The sequence below is a fragment of the Histomonas meleagridis genome, assembly GCF_020186115.1.
Source record: "Histomonas meleagridis strain 2922-C6/04-10x chromosome Unknown contig_44, whole genome shotgun sequence".
Classification (NCBI taxonomy): Eukaryota; Parabasalia; order Tritrichomonadida; family Dientamoebidae; genus Histomonas; species Histomonas meleagridis.
The window spans coordinates 1,017,700-1,034,459 of record NW_027150887.1 but is presented as its reverse complement, the minus strand read 5'-3'; the positions used below and the strand labels follow the sequence as shown (position 1 = coordinate 1,034,459).

Here is a 16,760-nt window from a genome sequence, read left to right as displayed (position 1 = left end):
AACATGATTCAGAAAACTCTTTTATCACCGAACGTTCTATCAATCACAAATACAAAATCATGGATATAATTGGAACCAATTCATCCACGTTTATGATTTGTGAAAAGAATCAATTTATTATTTTTGATCATTTATTAAACATAATCAAATCCAATCCAAAACCCTCTAAAACGCGATTCATAGTCCCTGTCGAAAACAAGAACACATACATTGCAGTTTGTTCTAATAATCAATTACAATGTATAGGCGAATCACTAGACATTACAAACATGAGGTACCCCGACGAATTGATAAGTTTACATGTTCACATTCCTTATTGTTTTGGGTTTTCAAGTCGGAACTTTATGGTCACTACGACGGTTGTGCCGATACAGGAGAAAATTGAATACAACGATAGGTTCAAGGCACCGTTAATTTGTATTTTAGAAAAATTCACAGTCATTATTACAAACAATTCTACTATTCATTGTAGTAAATTTAGTTTGAATAGTTCCCCACCATATAATCCACATCTTCAATTAATCCAAAGTTCTGGGCAAAAGTCAAGATGGGATTATATGTTAAAACTATGTAACTTAATTAAGTTAAATGATTTTAATCCAGAGAAAACGATTCAAGAAATCTATGCGAATTATAGTCAAAACTTATTTGATACAGGGAAAGGAAGTCCCGAAACAATTGCGAAAGCATTTGAATATTTTAAAGAGAGTAAGCAACATCCGTTTGTAATGATACGTAAGTTCCAATCATTATTAAATTCGCCTAATACTAAAGGGCAAGAAAATCAATTTGAAAAATTATCACAAGAAAATCTATTTGAGAAATTAGCTATTAGTGATTGTCAAGAGTATAAACGATTATTAATTAACTTAAAGAATGCAATTGATAACAATTTAACAGCGGAAGAAATATTAAATTCGAAGAAGTTATGTATCGAACAAGCGATGTCTAAAGAAGAAATTCCTACAATCGAATACATTAAAACTCATATTAATGAAATCAAAGAATGGACAGAAAATTCGATAATTGAAACAGAAAAATCGGAACAAGAAATCAAAAACATTTTATTCCATAAAATGACGACAACAGCAAATGGAGAAACTATTTTTAATGAATTAATGAAATATATCAAAGAGAATCTTAAAAATGAGAAAAACCCAACGAAAATTAAAATATATAACACATTATTAATTCGATGTTTTAATGAAGTTGGAGCAGCTACACGAATACCGAAGTTTATCTCTAAAGAAAAGCCATTATTATTTGGTGTTGTATCAGACTTCTTATTAAAGAAACAATTCATTGATTATCATAAGAAATTATGTCAGACGTATGGCCGACATCGTGAAGCATTAGAAACATTTACAGTACCCGGTAAAGAAGATTGGAATCAAGTCATTGATTATATTAAAGATTCCAAAGATTTCATGAAATTAGGCGAAGAATATTATCCCAAAATATTACATAGTACTAATGATCCCACCAAATCTGTTGAAGTATTTAATTCGAAACATTTAAAGCCAACTGATGTTAATAATATCATTAAAATTATTACGAATAATTCATCAACTAATGATAGTATTCAAGCGCAAATACATTTCTTAGATTATGATATATATCAATTACATGATGAAACAGAACGAGTTCATACTTTATTAATTAATTTATATTTAAACATGATCAAAAGTAAAAACGAATTTAAACGATCTAAAGATCCGAATTATATACCAATATCACGTGAAAGTAAAGAACTAAAAGAAATTCGAACAGGTTTAGTAAAGATCCTTAAATATGGCGATGGTAAATATTATAATTCGGTACAAATACTTGAAGCGATTACTAAAGTTGATGAACGTGGTTTAATTGAAGAGAAACTTGCTGTATTAAAGCGAAGACTTTTAACTAAAGAAGCAAAGCCTCAACAATGTATTGATATGATATCATCGCCTAAAATCACATCAGAAGTTGCGTTAAATTTCTGCGATTCTGTTTATGATGAAAATAATGAAAATACTTCTTCAATATATACCGAATTGTTCTTCGGTTATTGCCAACAAAGAACTGAAGAAAATAAGAAAACAATCGATCAAATGATTTTACGATTATTAAATGAAAAAGGAGAAATGATGAACTTACAAACAATTATAGAATCAATACCAAAGTCATTCACCCTTCAATCAATGCAAAGCTTCTTAAAAGCTGCGACTTTGAAGCATATCAACAAGTTGCGTTTGTTGAAAATACAAAACGCTTTGTTAAGGAAAACTATTGAAACGAAGAAAAAACAAAAGAAATCGCTGCAAATGGGTAAAGTGGAAGTGGACTCAAATAACCCAAAGTGTATCGTCTGTGGGAAACCTGTGCTTGGAAGTTATTTCGTGGTGACAAACGACAATTGTGTTGCACATATTGCATGTCATGCTAACAAATGATTGAATAAAAATATAATCTGAAAAAAAAATTCATTAAAATTTGTATTTTTTTATTGATAATTATATTTGCGAAATAAATTTTTCTTCTTTGAAATCTTCAGCAAATGGATCTTCTTCAATGTTTGTGATACTGATTCCAGTTGTAAATGTATTGGTTGTTTCGTTTTCATTTTCTTCTGAATTAACATTTTCATGAATTTCTCCTTTCTTGTTTCGAACATGTTTGAATAATATGATAAGTAATGCAATGATAATAATAACAATAACTAGAACACAAACAGAAATGATAATAATTGTTGTTTTATTATCATTGTTTTGATTATCACTGTTATCAGTATAAAACATTGTAAAGAAATTGGAATAATAATTATAATAAGTCGAATAAATAACAATTGTATAATTGTAATAAATAAATTCTGTTTCAATATATGAAAATGTCGAATTGTTTATATATAATGAAAATGTTTTCGTTTTTGTTTCATAAACAGTTAATGAATGTGTAATTGATAATGTAACTGTTAATGTGTATGAAAATGTTAATGAAATATCACTTTGAAGTGATGTTGTAAATGTATTCGATTGACTATATGAATATATTTCTGATAATGCAGCAAACGTTTTCGACTGACTAAACAAATTTGATTTTGTAAATGTATTCGATTGACTAAATGAATGTGTTGGAAGTGGTTCGCATATTCCTTCTGCGGATTCGCTAACAACATCTAATTGACCAAAATGATTGTCTGCATATGTTGAATATGTGATAACACTTGTTGAAACATTATAAAATGCACCTTCACCAATTTTTGGTTCTTTATCTCCATAATAATAAATGCATTGAAGATTATAACAATTCCCAAATGCTGAACCTTCAATTTCTTTTATTCCATATCCAAGTGTTAATATCCTTAAATTAGAACATAATGCAAATGCTGAATTTCCAATTGTTGTAACTGAATTTGGAATTGTAATGTTTTTGATTGTTGAACACAATGAAAATGATGAACCACCAATTTCTGTAACATTTCCTCCAAATATAATCGTTTCTAAATTAAAACATGACGAAAACACATAAATTCCAATATTTGTGACTGAGTTACCAAAATTAACTGAAACAACTAAAGGCCATTCTGAAAATGCATAATTTGGAATTGAATAAATATTTTCACTGATAATTATAAATTTTGTTATGTTTTGATATTTATCAATATCTTCAAATTCATTTGAATTCATGATTGAAAATGTTGAATCATCTTCATGAAATATTTCAAAAGAATTTGTGAAAAATATAACAAAAATAAAAATAAAAACTTTTCCAATTTTTTCTTTCATTTTCACTTCACATTTGGGCAAACATTTTTTCTGAGCTCTAATTGTGTTTTTCTGAAGAAATTTGATGTAAACCGCTATAAACATCATTGAAAAAATGAATGGTAGATGAAGTAAAATATTGAATTTGACTGGTTTTACTTTTTTGTCGTTATGCACAAAAGAATGGCACTGAGAATCCCAAATCCCTAAGAGTATTTTCTCAAGATGTTTGGATAAGGATTTCCTATATGAATTGCTTTTAATTTGTATGCTTGCTTCATATACTTTTTTGAATGTGATGATAAAATCTGTAAGTAAAAATTGTAGTATAGCATTAAAAACATGACGTATTATTGATGTACACTTGCAGTTAAGCATCAAATTTAAAATTAAATGACTTTTAGCTTTGATCAAATTATTGTTAAATTTCTTCAAATTTTTGGTAATAATTTTGGAAACAAGTATTTCCACTTTATGCAGATGGTGGTGTTCTTCTTTGTTGGTGTTATTGTTCACATATAGTATATTTTTGTGAAAAAAAAATGGTGTAATAGGCATTATTTCAGTTATAAATCGCTTCACTGGGACACAAACGAACAGTATTTCCAGGACTTGCATGTTTCAACTTGTAATATTCTTCAAGCCCCTTACTAAATACACATCGGTCAACACAAAAGTTTAAAATTTCACGGTTAAACAATAAAAAAATTGTTACCTTATCGAGATTTTTCAATTTAACATTGAAACATTTGAATTGATGTTAAACAACAACAACAATATAGAAACTTCTTTAAATCCTTATTATAACACTTTTAAATAATTTGATGAATATATGTTATAGAGCTAAATCTGTACTTTAAAATGGTATGTCTGTTTGTTCATTTGAATCATTTCATTCTTAAAAAACATGTGATTTTCTAATAATAAAACATCACATGTTTATCAAAGTAAGATAATTGTATATATCTGTATAAACTTACTTTTGTAACATTATAAGAAACAAAATTTGGCCAATACATTAAATAAGCATATATAACAAATATAATTCTTTATAAAATTAATAGGAAATCTCAATATAAGTTTATTAATGCATCCAACAATTGACAAGTAAAGTAATTAAAGCACCTAATTATTATTATAAGGAGTTGTTGATAAGGAAATTGAAATTACGGGATCCAAAGCTTTGTTGATCATTATTCATACCAAGAACCTATAATATTCTCCGCCAGATCAATAAGCACTCCATGATGTTACTGTTGCTCAAGTGAAGGAATTCTCTGGATAAATGATTCCAAAACTTTCAGCATCTAATGCATTATATATATATATTTCTGAACGTACTGAAAAACCATCATTACAACTCTTGATCATGTTTTCCAAACACTACGTGGTGATAATAGAAAAAAGATTGTTAAGAAAAAAGTTTCAATAATTTTATTATTTTGCTAAAGACAGCCATATAATGTATTGATATGCTCAAGTAATATGTTCCTTATTTTAAATGTTTTTTTAATTTGATATTTAATAAAAGGTTCTATCATGAAGGTTGTGTTAACAAACAACTAGCTTAAAGATTTTAGTGAATATAAATGAGAAACATAACATGTAACATCTATAATACTTATAAATAAAAATAATCAAATGTAACACCAGAAAATAATAATTTTGGTACATGATTATGATAACTCTCATAAACTTAGTTCAGTTTACATGTACTTCATTCGTAAATATTAAGTATATACAATAATAACATTTTAAATATAATTTGATTCATACATTGAAATTGTTATTTTTGATAATAAACTTTTTAAACATTAAATAATTAAAAATCATTATTATTTATTTAAATTTACAAATTTTTACAGTGACTTTAATGATTAATAAAGCTATTACTATCTTTATATTTATTAACCATAAACATGTTTAATTGATTATGCAGCATTTTTTTCTTCTATGAATGAAAGAAAGATAAGAAGATTTAAATATTATCTTCAATTCCTGAATGTCGCTAAACCAGAAAATACAGATAAATATGCAATTACAGGAGAAAATGAAGAAATTATTCATTTATGTGAACAGAATCATTCGAAGTTTGAAGATGCATTTGAAACAGCAATTCAATTGAAACACTTGCTACGTCACTAAATTCAATTTCATTTATAATGTTTAATATTAAGGAAGGAATGTTTTGTCGTTCATTTTCCAAATATTCCGCATCTAGTGAAGCAAATAATCAGTGAATATTTCCCAATATAGTTCTTGTTCCGGACAATTTTTCGACATGTTTTTGTGCACAGAACATGTAACAAATAAACCAATTGCATATTATTTTGCAAAGTGTATATTACTCTTAAGTCTTTATTTTTTTTTTAGAAATAGATAGAAATAATAAATTAAAATTTTATGAGCTCAAGGTATGTCTTATTTTATTTTGGGAAATCATAATATTTAAAAAATATGATTTTCATGAATTTATATAAAAGCTCGAGCAAATATTATTTTCTTTTTAATTGATATAAGCTAGAATATTCTACGTGTAAATTGTTTATATATTAATGGAATTGGGCTCAATATAATTGAAGAGAAGGATCTCATGATTTGAATCGCAGCAAAAGTCGTGAAGTATACAAAAGTGACAAAGTTCAATTTTTGGTAAACGTTCTTTTGGTGTACCCAAACGATAGAACGGAGTGCCCTAATTATTGCAGTTTGGTCGACCTTTTGAGAAATGTCTGCTCCTGAACCAAAGCTTTGGGTTAGTGCCACATTCACATCATTCCGCCGCAGCAAACGTCAAATAAATCCAAATCAAGCTCTTCTCCAAATCAGTGGAGTAAATTCAAAAGAAGAAGCCAAATTTTATGTTGGCAAAAAGGTTGCATCATATGTAAAGGCAAAGGTTGGAAAAGATGGCAAAAAGATTGATGCACATATTAACTGGGGAGTTATCACACAGGAACATGGAAACAGTGGTATTGTCCGTGCAAAGTTTGATCGCAATCTCCCACCAATAATGCTTGGTAAAAAGGTTCGTGTTATGCTTTTCCCAAGCAACATCTAAAAACTGACATTCATTTTTTTATATTTTGCAATTTTGTGTTTCTGCATCTTTAGCATAATTGTGATCATTGCCATTACAGGTCACGTTCCATTACATGTGGAATAAAAAATTGTTAGATATAATGTGAATTTATTGCTATACAAATTCTTAACGTACATTTATCTTTTACTCAAACAAAAAATTATGAATGAAAATTCTGAACTCTATGTTTTTCTTCCAATGGTAAAAAATGTTGTTTCGCATTTGACTCATCCAAGCATATGTGCTGGAGGTGGTGCCACAATGAATGATATCCTCACAGAAGTAAATGCCCATATTTCACAGCTATTTCCTGGACATCTTCCACTTCAAGTACACCAAATAGCTCTCATTCTTTCCAATCAAGTTGGTCCAAATAACATTTTTGAAACTATCACAAGAAATGATGGAGTAATACTATATAAATTGAGGCAAGACAATTACGTTCAACCTTTAACAGACGACTCAATTTTCTTTCCACAAAATGTTCAGTCACTTAACCAATTCCACGATGTACCAATTCCTGATAACATTGAAGAATTGAATCATGAAATAAAACAGTTACAGAAAAAGCAAGAAGAGCTTCTAGAAGAACAGGCTCACCTTGCCACTTGCCATCATCTCCTTCAGAATCCTGCTCTTCTCGTTGAAGAAGCTAAAAAGCTGGAAGGCTTTGTTATTTCTCTTCGTGAAATGGAATCGATGGTAGAACAAAAAATTGAAAACTTATGCGGGTTCATTGACAATGGTTTAAGAGACATCAAATAAACATGTTTATGCTGTAGAATCACATATTCCTTTATTAACAAATTAAAAAAAGAAGAAACAAATTTTCCTCAAACTACCAGCAAAGGCTGTGTCAACCAGCATTCCTTCTTATAGATTTTTTAAAGAATTTGGAACTATTTCTATTTCAATGAATGACATATAATTAGACAAATTTGATTAATATGCAATGATTCCTTAAAACTTAGATTAAGACACAATGATTCTTTAAAATTTGATTAATATGCAATGATTCTTTAAAATTATTATCTGATACAATGATTCTTTAAAATTATTATCTGATACAATGATTCTTTAAAATTTGATTAATATGCAAAGATTCTTTAAAATTTGTTCTTTTCAACTTCTCAGATTCCATTTAAAGAATCAACAAAACAGCAATTCATCAATCTGATTTTTTATTATTATTATTATATCAAACGATGATATGTCTAATTTCTCTTTCCAATGAAATTGGTTTGAACGCGACTCCCATTCCCTCGTAAAACTTCGACGAAAACTCGACCCACATCAAACGGATTGCGTGCAGCAGAGCTGAGAACGCCTCCATACCCAACAATATTGCCACCGACAACGCAGCGAATGCAGCGAATCCAGCGAACACTATCACGAAATTACCTGAATTTATTGTTTGCACAAGCGCTTGTTCGTAAATCACGTGACTTAATTGAGAATGAGCTAAAGACAAAGCCCATAAACGTAAGTACGACGCTGTATGAGATAAAGCGCCTAAACAAAACTCGATAACACTAATTAAGTTCATTACGAATATTTCGAGTACGCTAAAATGTTTTGAACCTTTTAATCGAATACATTCACAAATCGGCTTAGCGAACAATAAATAAGGTATCGATATGAAGAAGATGACGACAATCACCATTTGGATTGACCATTGTTGTTTATATAATTGTAAGTCGGGATCTTTTTGTCCGATGTTTAATATCATTGATATCATCATTTGGATTAAGTTAATACCATTGTTTTGGATGTCAACACTAAAATCATTATTACCTTGGAAATGTGTACACCATTTCTTAATGATTAAGACAACTAAATACCCAAAGAATGGAACGAGATATAACATTTCTGGTATCCATTTAATAAAGATTGATTTATAATCTTTACGATGAATATGATTAATTAATTGTAAGAACATACCAAAGATCATTTGACACATTCCTAAAATGACTGATAATTTCATCTTATAAGAATTCAAGAAAATTAATTCATTGTCCTTAAAGAACCATGTCGGATCAATACCAAATGGATATATACTTGAGCTTGTCATATTCCATACTTCTAATCCTTGGGATGTAATATGTGATTTATATGAAGTCTTAAACATATAAATTGGTAATCCAAAACATTCATTATATATAAACCCGCAATATAATGCACAAAATGATGCAAATAACAATAAATATTTCAAGCGAAAGATAGTTGCGCCCATATCTCCTAAATCGACTTTCTTCTTGGCTAAAACAAAAATAGTTAATGACGCTAAAACAAAGAAAAATGCATGTCCAATATCCCCAAACATTACTGCAAATAACATTGGATACATACAATAAAATGCACCGCCATTAATTTCATCATAATTAGGAACACCATATGAATCATTTAATAATTGGAATGCATATGAAAAGTCATTACGTTCTATAAATGTTGGAATGACAATTTCTTTTTGATCATCAATTGGTAACTTATTATTATTCGCAATAATTTCTTCCGCTGATATCGAATTAAGTTGTATTGTAACTGCACTTCCAGATTCAGTTGTTGCATTTCCAATGATTGGATGTAATTGTGGTAATAAACGATGTGGAACCCAACATGAATAAACAACAGAAGAATCAAATCTTTCAAAGTCGCCGTAATCTAAATACAACTGAACTTGTTTTTCTTGCGTAATGAAAAGTTTCCACGTCCAAAAGTGTTGCGCAAGTTCATTAAGAAAACTTTGGTTATCTTGAAGAGCTTGCGCTTGAACTGATGCCATTTGTTGTATGTCTTGTTCAAGTGCCATTTCGCGTTTTGAAATTTGTGCTTGTGAATCATTGAATTGAAATACATCAGGTGAAAATGATTCGCAGATCTTGGTAATCTTGGTTAAAATGGTCTGTGATGAGGTGAAAATGCTATAAGGCGTGTTTTCGCCATCTGATTCGCCAATGTGATACGCAACATTTTTTCGAGAGACTCGGAAAACCATAGTAAGAAGCTTCATGATTCGGTCAGAAGGTGCAAAGCCTGTGACAGATGATATTATGTCATCATCAAGAATGGTCATTTCGATTGATGATAAATCATTACTAACATCAATGGTATTAGGTTGATTATGATCTTGAACAACTGTCTTATAGAAATTGAGAGCTGCTAGTTCAACTTGACGTTGACGTTGTTGGGATTTCATTTCATCAAATATTCGAATCTTTTCATGAAGTTGTTCATCTGCTTCTTTTATGTGTAATGCTGTTTTATTTAAATTCAAATTTGGCACATTGGAACGAAATACATCATATGATGGCTTACTTGGAAGGATTGAAACACCATTAACATCAGTAACTTGTTTAAGATATTGTCCAATAAAACGAAGTGATCGATCAGCTTCTTCACATTGCATATATGCATCAGCATGTCTTTTTTGTGCTGTAACATTATCTGCATTACTGTCGATAATTTCAAAATTGCCATTTAAAGCCATTCCTTTAATCAAATAATACGCAGATTCAAGTGGGCACACTAGTTCCACCTTGTCCATCGGTTCTGGGAAGAAAATCGAGGGCAAAGACATACTTTATGTGCTGCTTGTGATTTATGTCAGCTCTCTGAATATTTGAATTGGCAGACGATTATCTTGTACACAAAAAATTAACCGCTTTTGAGCGTGGCCAAAACATTTTTTTCTCGTGAAGTAATTTCATGTCCAAAACATTATTAATGAATAAAACACTTATCTTCAAACAATACTCCAAAAATAACACCTTTAACCTTTCGTTGATTATTTTTATATTTCTCATAAACAACAAAATTCCAATTTCGTTCATTTGAATGTATTCACGTTAACGCACTTTAACGGTTAATACGTATTATATACTGAATAATAGTGTCGAAAATTCGGTTGCACACAAAATTTCATTTGAAATTGAATGGAGACATTTTTTGAACGATAATTTAAATAGAAAACACAGATTGTATAAATGGTATGTTTTTATTAATATACCATAAACGTTTTAACTTGATGATGAATGTGCTCCTCCGCCTCCGTCTCCGTTTTTACGTTTCATACAGACAACAACGACAACCACAACGACAATGATTATTACAATAACAGGGATACATACTGAAAGTGCTATTGTGGTTGCTTTATTCGAGCTAGAGCTAACTGGAACTGGACAGCTTTGATACCCATCAAATTGACCTTCAATAACATCAAATATTTGTCCATTATTTGGTGTTCCGAATTTTGTGATGTAATATTTGTTATATGTCATTACATAAGAGTTAGGTACATATAAAAATGCATTATCGCCAACAGAAATCTCATTTGTTGTACATAATTTAGAATCATCTGTGTAAATATAAATACATTGGAGTGATGTACAATAACTAAAAGCATTTGATTTTACATACATACGATCGCTAAATGATACTGAAGTAAGAGATGTACAATAAGAAAATGCATCTTTATCAATTACATTAATTGTGGATGGGAAATCAAATGTAGTTAATGAGGAACAGTGACTAAATGCAGAGACGCCAATTGAACGCGTTTCATTTGAAATTTTAATATTACTTAGTGAAGAACACCATTCAAATGCGTGATCATTTATTGTAGTAACAGAACTTGCTGTAACTGAAGTTAAGTTGGGGCACTCTGAAAATGCGTAAGAATCTATTGTTTTTACGTTACTTGGTAATTCAACAGAAGTTATTAAGTAACATGTGTGAAATGCATAACTTTGAATAGTTGTCAAAGCTGGGAAGTTTTGTGTGTTACCTTTACCTGGTGGATAAGCTACAAGGTTAGTATTATCTTTACTATAAACAACTCCATCGAATCCAGTATATTCACCATTACCTGCAATAACATTAATTGATTCTAAATTAAAGCAATATGAAAATATTGGGAACGTGATTTGAGTAGCTCCCTGTGGAATGGTAAATGATGTAATTGAAGAACAGTTCATGAAAGCATATTGACCTATTGAAGATACTGATTGAGGTAGGTTGATATCTGTTAATGAAATACAATCAGAAAATGCACCTTTGTTGATAACTGATAAAAATGATCCTTGGATTGTAACTTGTGTTAAATTAAGGCAATGACAAAATGCATATTGATTAATTGCATCAACTGAATTTGAAATTGTTAATGTAGTTAAAGAACAATTATAAAATGAATGTGAGCCAATTTCAGTTACTGGATTCGTTACAGAAATACTTCTTAACGAATAACATTCATAAAATGCATAATCATTAATCCGTGTTATATTTGGAGGTATAGGATATGTTTCATTTCCACATCCTGCTGGATATGATATAATTTCTACAGCTAAATCATTATCACGAAGGTAAAGCACTCCATCATCATTGTAATTCGTATAGTTGGCGTTATCTTCGGTGATTTTAATGAATTCAAGACTTCGACATGATGTAAATGCTAAAGAACCAATTAAGGTAAGTGATGGTGGAATTACAACATTCTTTAATGATGTACAATTTTGAAATGCATAATCTCCGATTGTTAAAGTTTCTGCACCAAAAGTGATTGTTTCTAAACTAGTACAATATTTATAAGCACGATCACCAATAATATTCAAATTATTCGGAATGATTACATTTGTTAATGAAGAACAGTTATAAAATGCATAATTACCTATTGAACCTAAAGAAGATGGAAGATTAATATTCCTTAATGAAGTACAATTGTAGAATGCATAATCATCTATTAAGGAAATTCCATCATGAAGAATTATATTTGTTAATGAAGAACTATTATAAAATGCATGATCAACAACCTGCTCAACTTTTGAATTAATTGCAACAGATTCTAATAATGAACATTCGCAAAATGCATATGCATAAATTGAATTTATATCAGGTGGAACTTCATATGCTACTTTTTCTTTCGCTGCTGGAAAACAAATAAGAGCACCTATGTAGGCAGTGGTAGTGCCACCATTATTTAATTTGTAAAGTACATCATCACTTTCATAATTACAATAATTACGATTATTTTCGTCAACTTTTATAGATTGAAGACTTGAACAATAGCAAAATACCATATTTCCTATTGATCTTATAGATGAAGGAATGATAACTTCACGTAAAGAAATGCATTCGGTAAATGCTTCATTGTTAATTTCAGCAACACCATCTTCGAATTCCACTATTTCTAAACTAGTGCAATTATGAAAACATTCTGTATCAACATAATAAAATTGGTCCGGAATGAAAATACTTCTGACTGATGTACAGTTTTTAAATGCTGATTTGCCAATATGATAGTCATTGATTCTGTTGTTTCCGCTTTCAATAGTAATTGATAATAATGAATAACAATTTTCAAACGCACTTTCATCAATTACATCTATTGAATCTTGTAACCTAAGACTACGCAACGCATAACAATTCATAAATGCACCACTACCAATTTGTGTTACATGTGCTCCAAAATTAATAGTTCTTAAGTTATAACAATCTTGAAATGCACCTTCTGAAATAGAAGTGACAAAATCTCCAATTGTAAGTGTTTCCATGTGATAGCAATAACAAAATGCATAATTACCTACAGTAGATATTGATCCTTGAAGATTTACACTATGCAATGATATACAATATATAAATGCAGAATCACTAATGGTTGTTAAATAATAGCCAAATGAAACTGCATATAATGAGTAACAGTTTAAGAACGCTCCTGATGGGATTACGCGTATTAAATCTGGAATTCCAATGCTATGTAATACATAACAATTGCTAAAGCACTCTGAACCAATCGTTTCAACATTTGCACCAAGTTCAACATATTCCAAAGAATAACAACATCCAAAAGCATTACCTCCAATTGATACAACTGAATCAGGAATTACTACCGAGCTTAAATGATAACATTCGTAGAAAGCACCATCATATATTGCGTAAACACTTTGACCAATTACAAGTGTTGTTAAGTTATAACAAGATTCGAATGTACTTGTTCTAACATGCGTAACTAATTCTGGTATTATAATACTGGATATATTATAACAGTTTTGAAATGCACAAGCACCAATTACTTCAACTAAGGTTCCAAATGTAACATCTTGAATCAAGGGGCAATCAGCAAATGAATAATCCAAAATAAGGCGTGTTGCTTGTGGAAAATGAACTTCCAACAAATTATAGCAATTATAAAATGCATAACTACCAATTATTGTAACATTTTCTCCAATAGTTAATGTCTCTAATGAGGAACAATCTTTGAATGCATAATGAGATATTATTGTTACACCATCTCCAATAACAACTGACGTCATAGAAGATGAGTCACATTTATCAAAAGCATTGTTTCCAATGGAGATAACTGAATCTGGAATAGTTATGTTTCCTAAAGATGTACAACCATAAAATGCAGAGTTTCCTATTTTTGTAACATTTTCTCCAATAGTAAGAGAAGTCATACTTGTACATGAATAAAATGCTTGTTGACCAATTGAAATAACTGAATCTGGAATTAAAACTTGGAGTAAACTTGTGCATGATTGAAACGCATTGTTGCCAATCTTTTCAACACTTCTTCCAATTGAAATTGATGTCAAACTTTCGCAATTTCCAAATGCATAATTTCCAATTGAAATAACTGAATTTGGAATGTTAACTGTTGTTAATCCAGTGTTATAAAATGCATTTGATCCAATTTTTGTAACAGTTCCACCAATGGAAATTGAAGTTAAACTATGGAGAGAGGAAAATGAGTTAGAACCTATAGTTTTGACGGGATAATCAATTACAGCTGTTACCAAATTTGTACACCCTATAAATTGCTCATGAGGAATTTCAGTGACTCCGCTAATTATGACCATTTTAACTTCATGCTCATGTGCTCGCACGGTTTCGAATTCTGACTCATTAGCAATAGTGAGTTTCGCTGATTCTTCATCCCAAGTTTGCAAAGAAAATGCAAGTAAAGTTAAAAACAGCATGCTGGGAAATAGTGTCATTTTTTTTGGCTCCAAACAAGAGAACCCCTTAGAAATTTGATAAAAAGCAGCGTAAACCACTTGAAAAGCAAATTGTGTACACACAAAAATTTACGATCGCGCTTTCAAAAAGTTGTGAAAAAAAGGAACATGAGAAAAAAATGCCATTATATGGTTAAAAATTGTGAAGGCTTTGGGGCGACGGTTATCGACTTTTGCCCAAAAAATTTTTTATCATGAACAATCATCCAACATAAAAATAACAAATGAAGGAATTTGTTGACGGATAATCGTCATGTTGATGAATAATCTGATAATTAATGATTACTGCAAGAGTATAACCTCGTATTGTGAAAAGGGAAAGATGTGAGTTTTATAAAAAAAATGATGATGAGTTTTAATGAAAAACGTTACACATCTCACAAAAAAGAATAAACATTTCAAAAAAAATAATTTGAGAGTATATAAAAAATTTTTGAGAAGTTCGAACTTTGACAAAATGAATGACTTGGCAAATCATCTGAAATTTTGACTACTTTGGTCAAAAAATGGTCGGTCGTCACTTTTATCGTTTTGACTGTTGCAGCCCAAACACCAACAGAAATTACCAAAAAACGAAATTCGTCATCATAACATCAAAAAATGCAATGAGTCACGTACTTTTGATAAACTTATTGTTCATTTGATATAGAAAAATAATTTTTTATTTCAAGCGATATGTATTTATCGTATAATTTGATTAAAAAAAGAATCGAATAATGTTAAAACAGTGGCAACATTTTCTAGAAATGATGAATAAAAAATTCATTTTCTTCATCTCATTATTGAAACATTATGTCAATATATTTCAAATTAATAAATATTTGAAATTTTTCGAGTATCTGTAATGAAATCCATATGTAAAACTTTGGTTTTTATCATGTTTTGATTTAATAACAATATAGTGACACTAGCTAACTTTGAGTGAATAAAGTTATTTTTAAAAAATGATTACATGTATTTGTAAGTGAGTTATCACATAAGTTTTTAGACGTCAATTTGGACTACTCTTATGTTCATTTCAAAGATATTTTGATATGAATAAAAATAAATTAAAAAAATAGGGGCAAGCCGGAATGCTCACTTGGTGATACTAATGTGAATATGTATAATGGGTTTAGGGCTTCTCAGTCCTCCCTTTTACCCGGGAAATTGGTGTAGATTGTTCAACATATTGGGATTGAGATATCTCTACCAATGAAAATGGACCACGAGTGTCTTAAGGCTTCTAAACAACATTTCTTAGCAGCAACAATAGCTTTCTTTTTGTCGCCAGTAAGAGAAACAAGTTCTTTTAGCGTTTGGTTTAGCAGCTTGGAGCTCCAAGTGACGATACAACGATTACAAAAAGTGTCACTTTGGCTTTTTCATTCCATTCAGTAACTATATGTCTGGTTTCAACCTACTCACATCATCAGGAAGACCATCATTAAAAACCTGGCTATTTTCCACAATTGGAGGAGATACAACTCCATATTTATTTATGATACAGTCTTGAGAGAGTAATAAGAGACTTATTATTTTTACTATGGAGTTGTGTCTTTCATTTATTTTCTTTAAGGATCCATGGAATTTTAACCGATGCATCATTGAGTCAACAAATTTTCACATTTATATGAGACTTCATTGTTTTTCTTGTGGATTAATACTTTTGTAGGTAATACATTAGTTCTTGCGTTAATACTAAATCTAGCGATATTGTCAGGAACTAATGCCTGATGATTACCTATGAAAGAAGTTGAATGTGGACAATTCTTAAGAGTTAAAAAGCTGAAAATTCTTATTTCAAAGATTTTGGTAGTCTTTCTTTAATCATATCATTCATTACTTTAAGAAAAGATGTTTCATTTACAATTTCTTTTGTGTTATTAATGTTAATATCATTTAAACAATCTTTTGATATTACATATCCCTTCTTCATCAAAATTA

General features: G+C 29.9%; 4 protein-coding genes across 4 annotated transcripts; 3 read left to right on the top strand and 1 right to left on the bottom strand.

The window, feature by feature from the left end:
- Nucleotides 1-557: 557 nt before the first annotated feature.
- GO595_006596 (Transforming growth factor-beta receptor-associated protein 1) lies at nt 558-2,432 on the top strand (the record flags this gene model as incomplete). Its single annotated transcript, XM_067919967.1, has 1 exon — nt 558-2,432. One exon carries the CDS (start codon nt 558-560, stop codon nt 2,430-2,432), a length of 1,875 nt encoding a protein of 624 aa, XP_067773474.1.
- A 4,039-nt stretch (nt 2,433-6,471) lies between these two features.
- Nucleotides 6,472-6,804, top strand: GO595_006595 (ribosomal protein L35Ae; the record flags this gene model as incomplete). Its single annotated transcript, XM_067919966.1, has 1 exon — nt 6,472-6,804. The coding sequence occupies one exon, from the start codon at nt 6,472-6,474 to the stop codon at nt 6,802-6,804; it is 333 nt and encodes a 110-aa protein (XP_067773473.1).
- Nucleotides 6,805-6,987: 183 nt separating this feature from the next.
- Nucleotides 6,988-7,590, top strand: GO595_006594 (uncharacterized protein; the record flags this gene model as incomplete). The annotated part of the gene is made up of 1 exon (XM_067919965.1): nt 6,988-7,590. The coding sequence occupies one exon, from the start codon at nt 6,988-6,990 to the stop codon at nt 7,588-7,590; it is 603 nt and encodes a 200-aa protein (XP_067773472.1).
- A 433-nt stretch (nt 7,591-8,023) lies between these two features.
- Nucleotides 8,024-14,813, bottom strand: GO595_006593 (V-type ATPase subunit family protein; the record flags this gene model as incomplete). The annotated part of the gene is made up of 2 exons (XM_067919964.1): nt 8,024-10,350; nt 10,847-14,813. The coding sequence occupies 2 exons, from the start codon at nt 14,811-14,813 to the stop codon at nt 8,024-8,026; spliced, it is 6,294 nt and encodes a 2,097-aa protein (XP_067773471.1).
- Between the last annotated feature and the right edge of the window lie 1,947 nt (nt 14,814-16,760).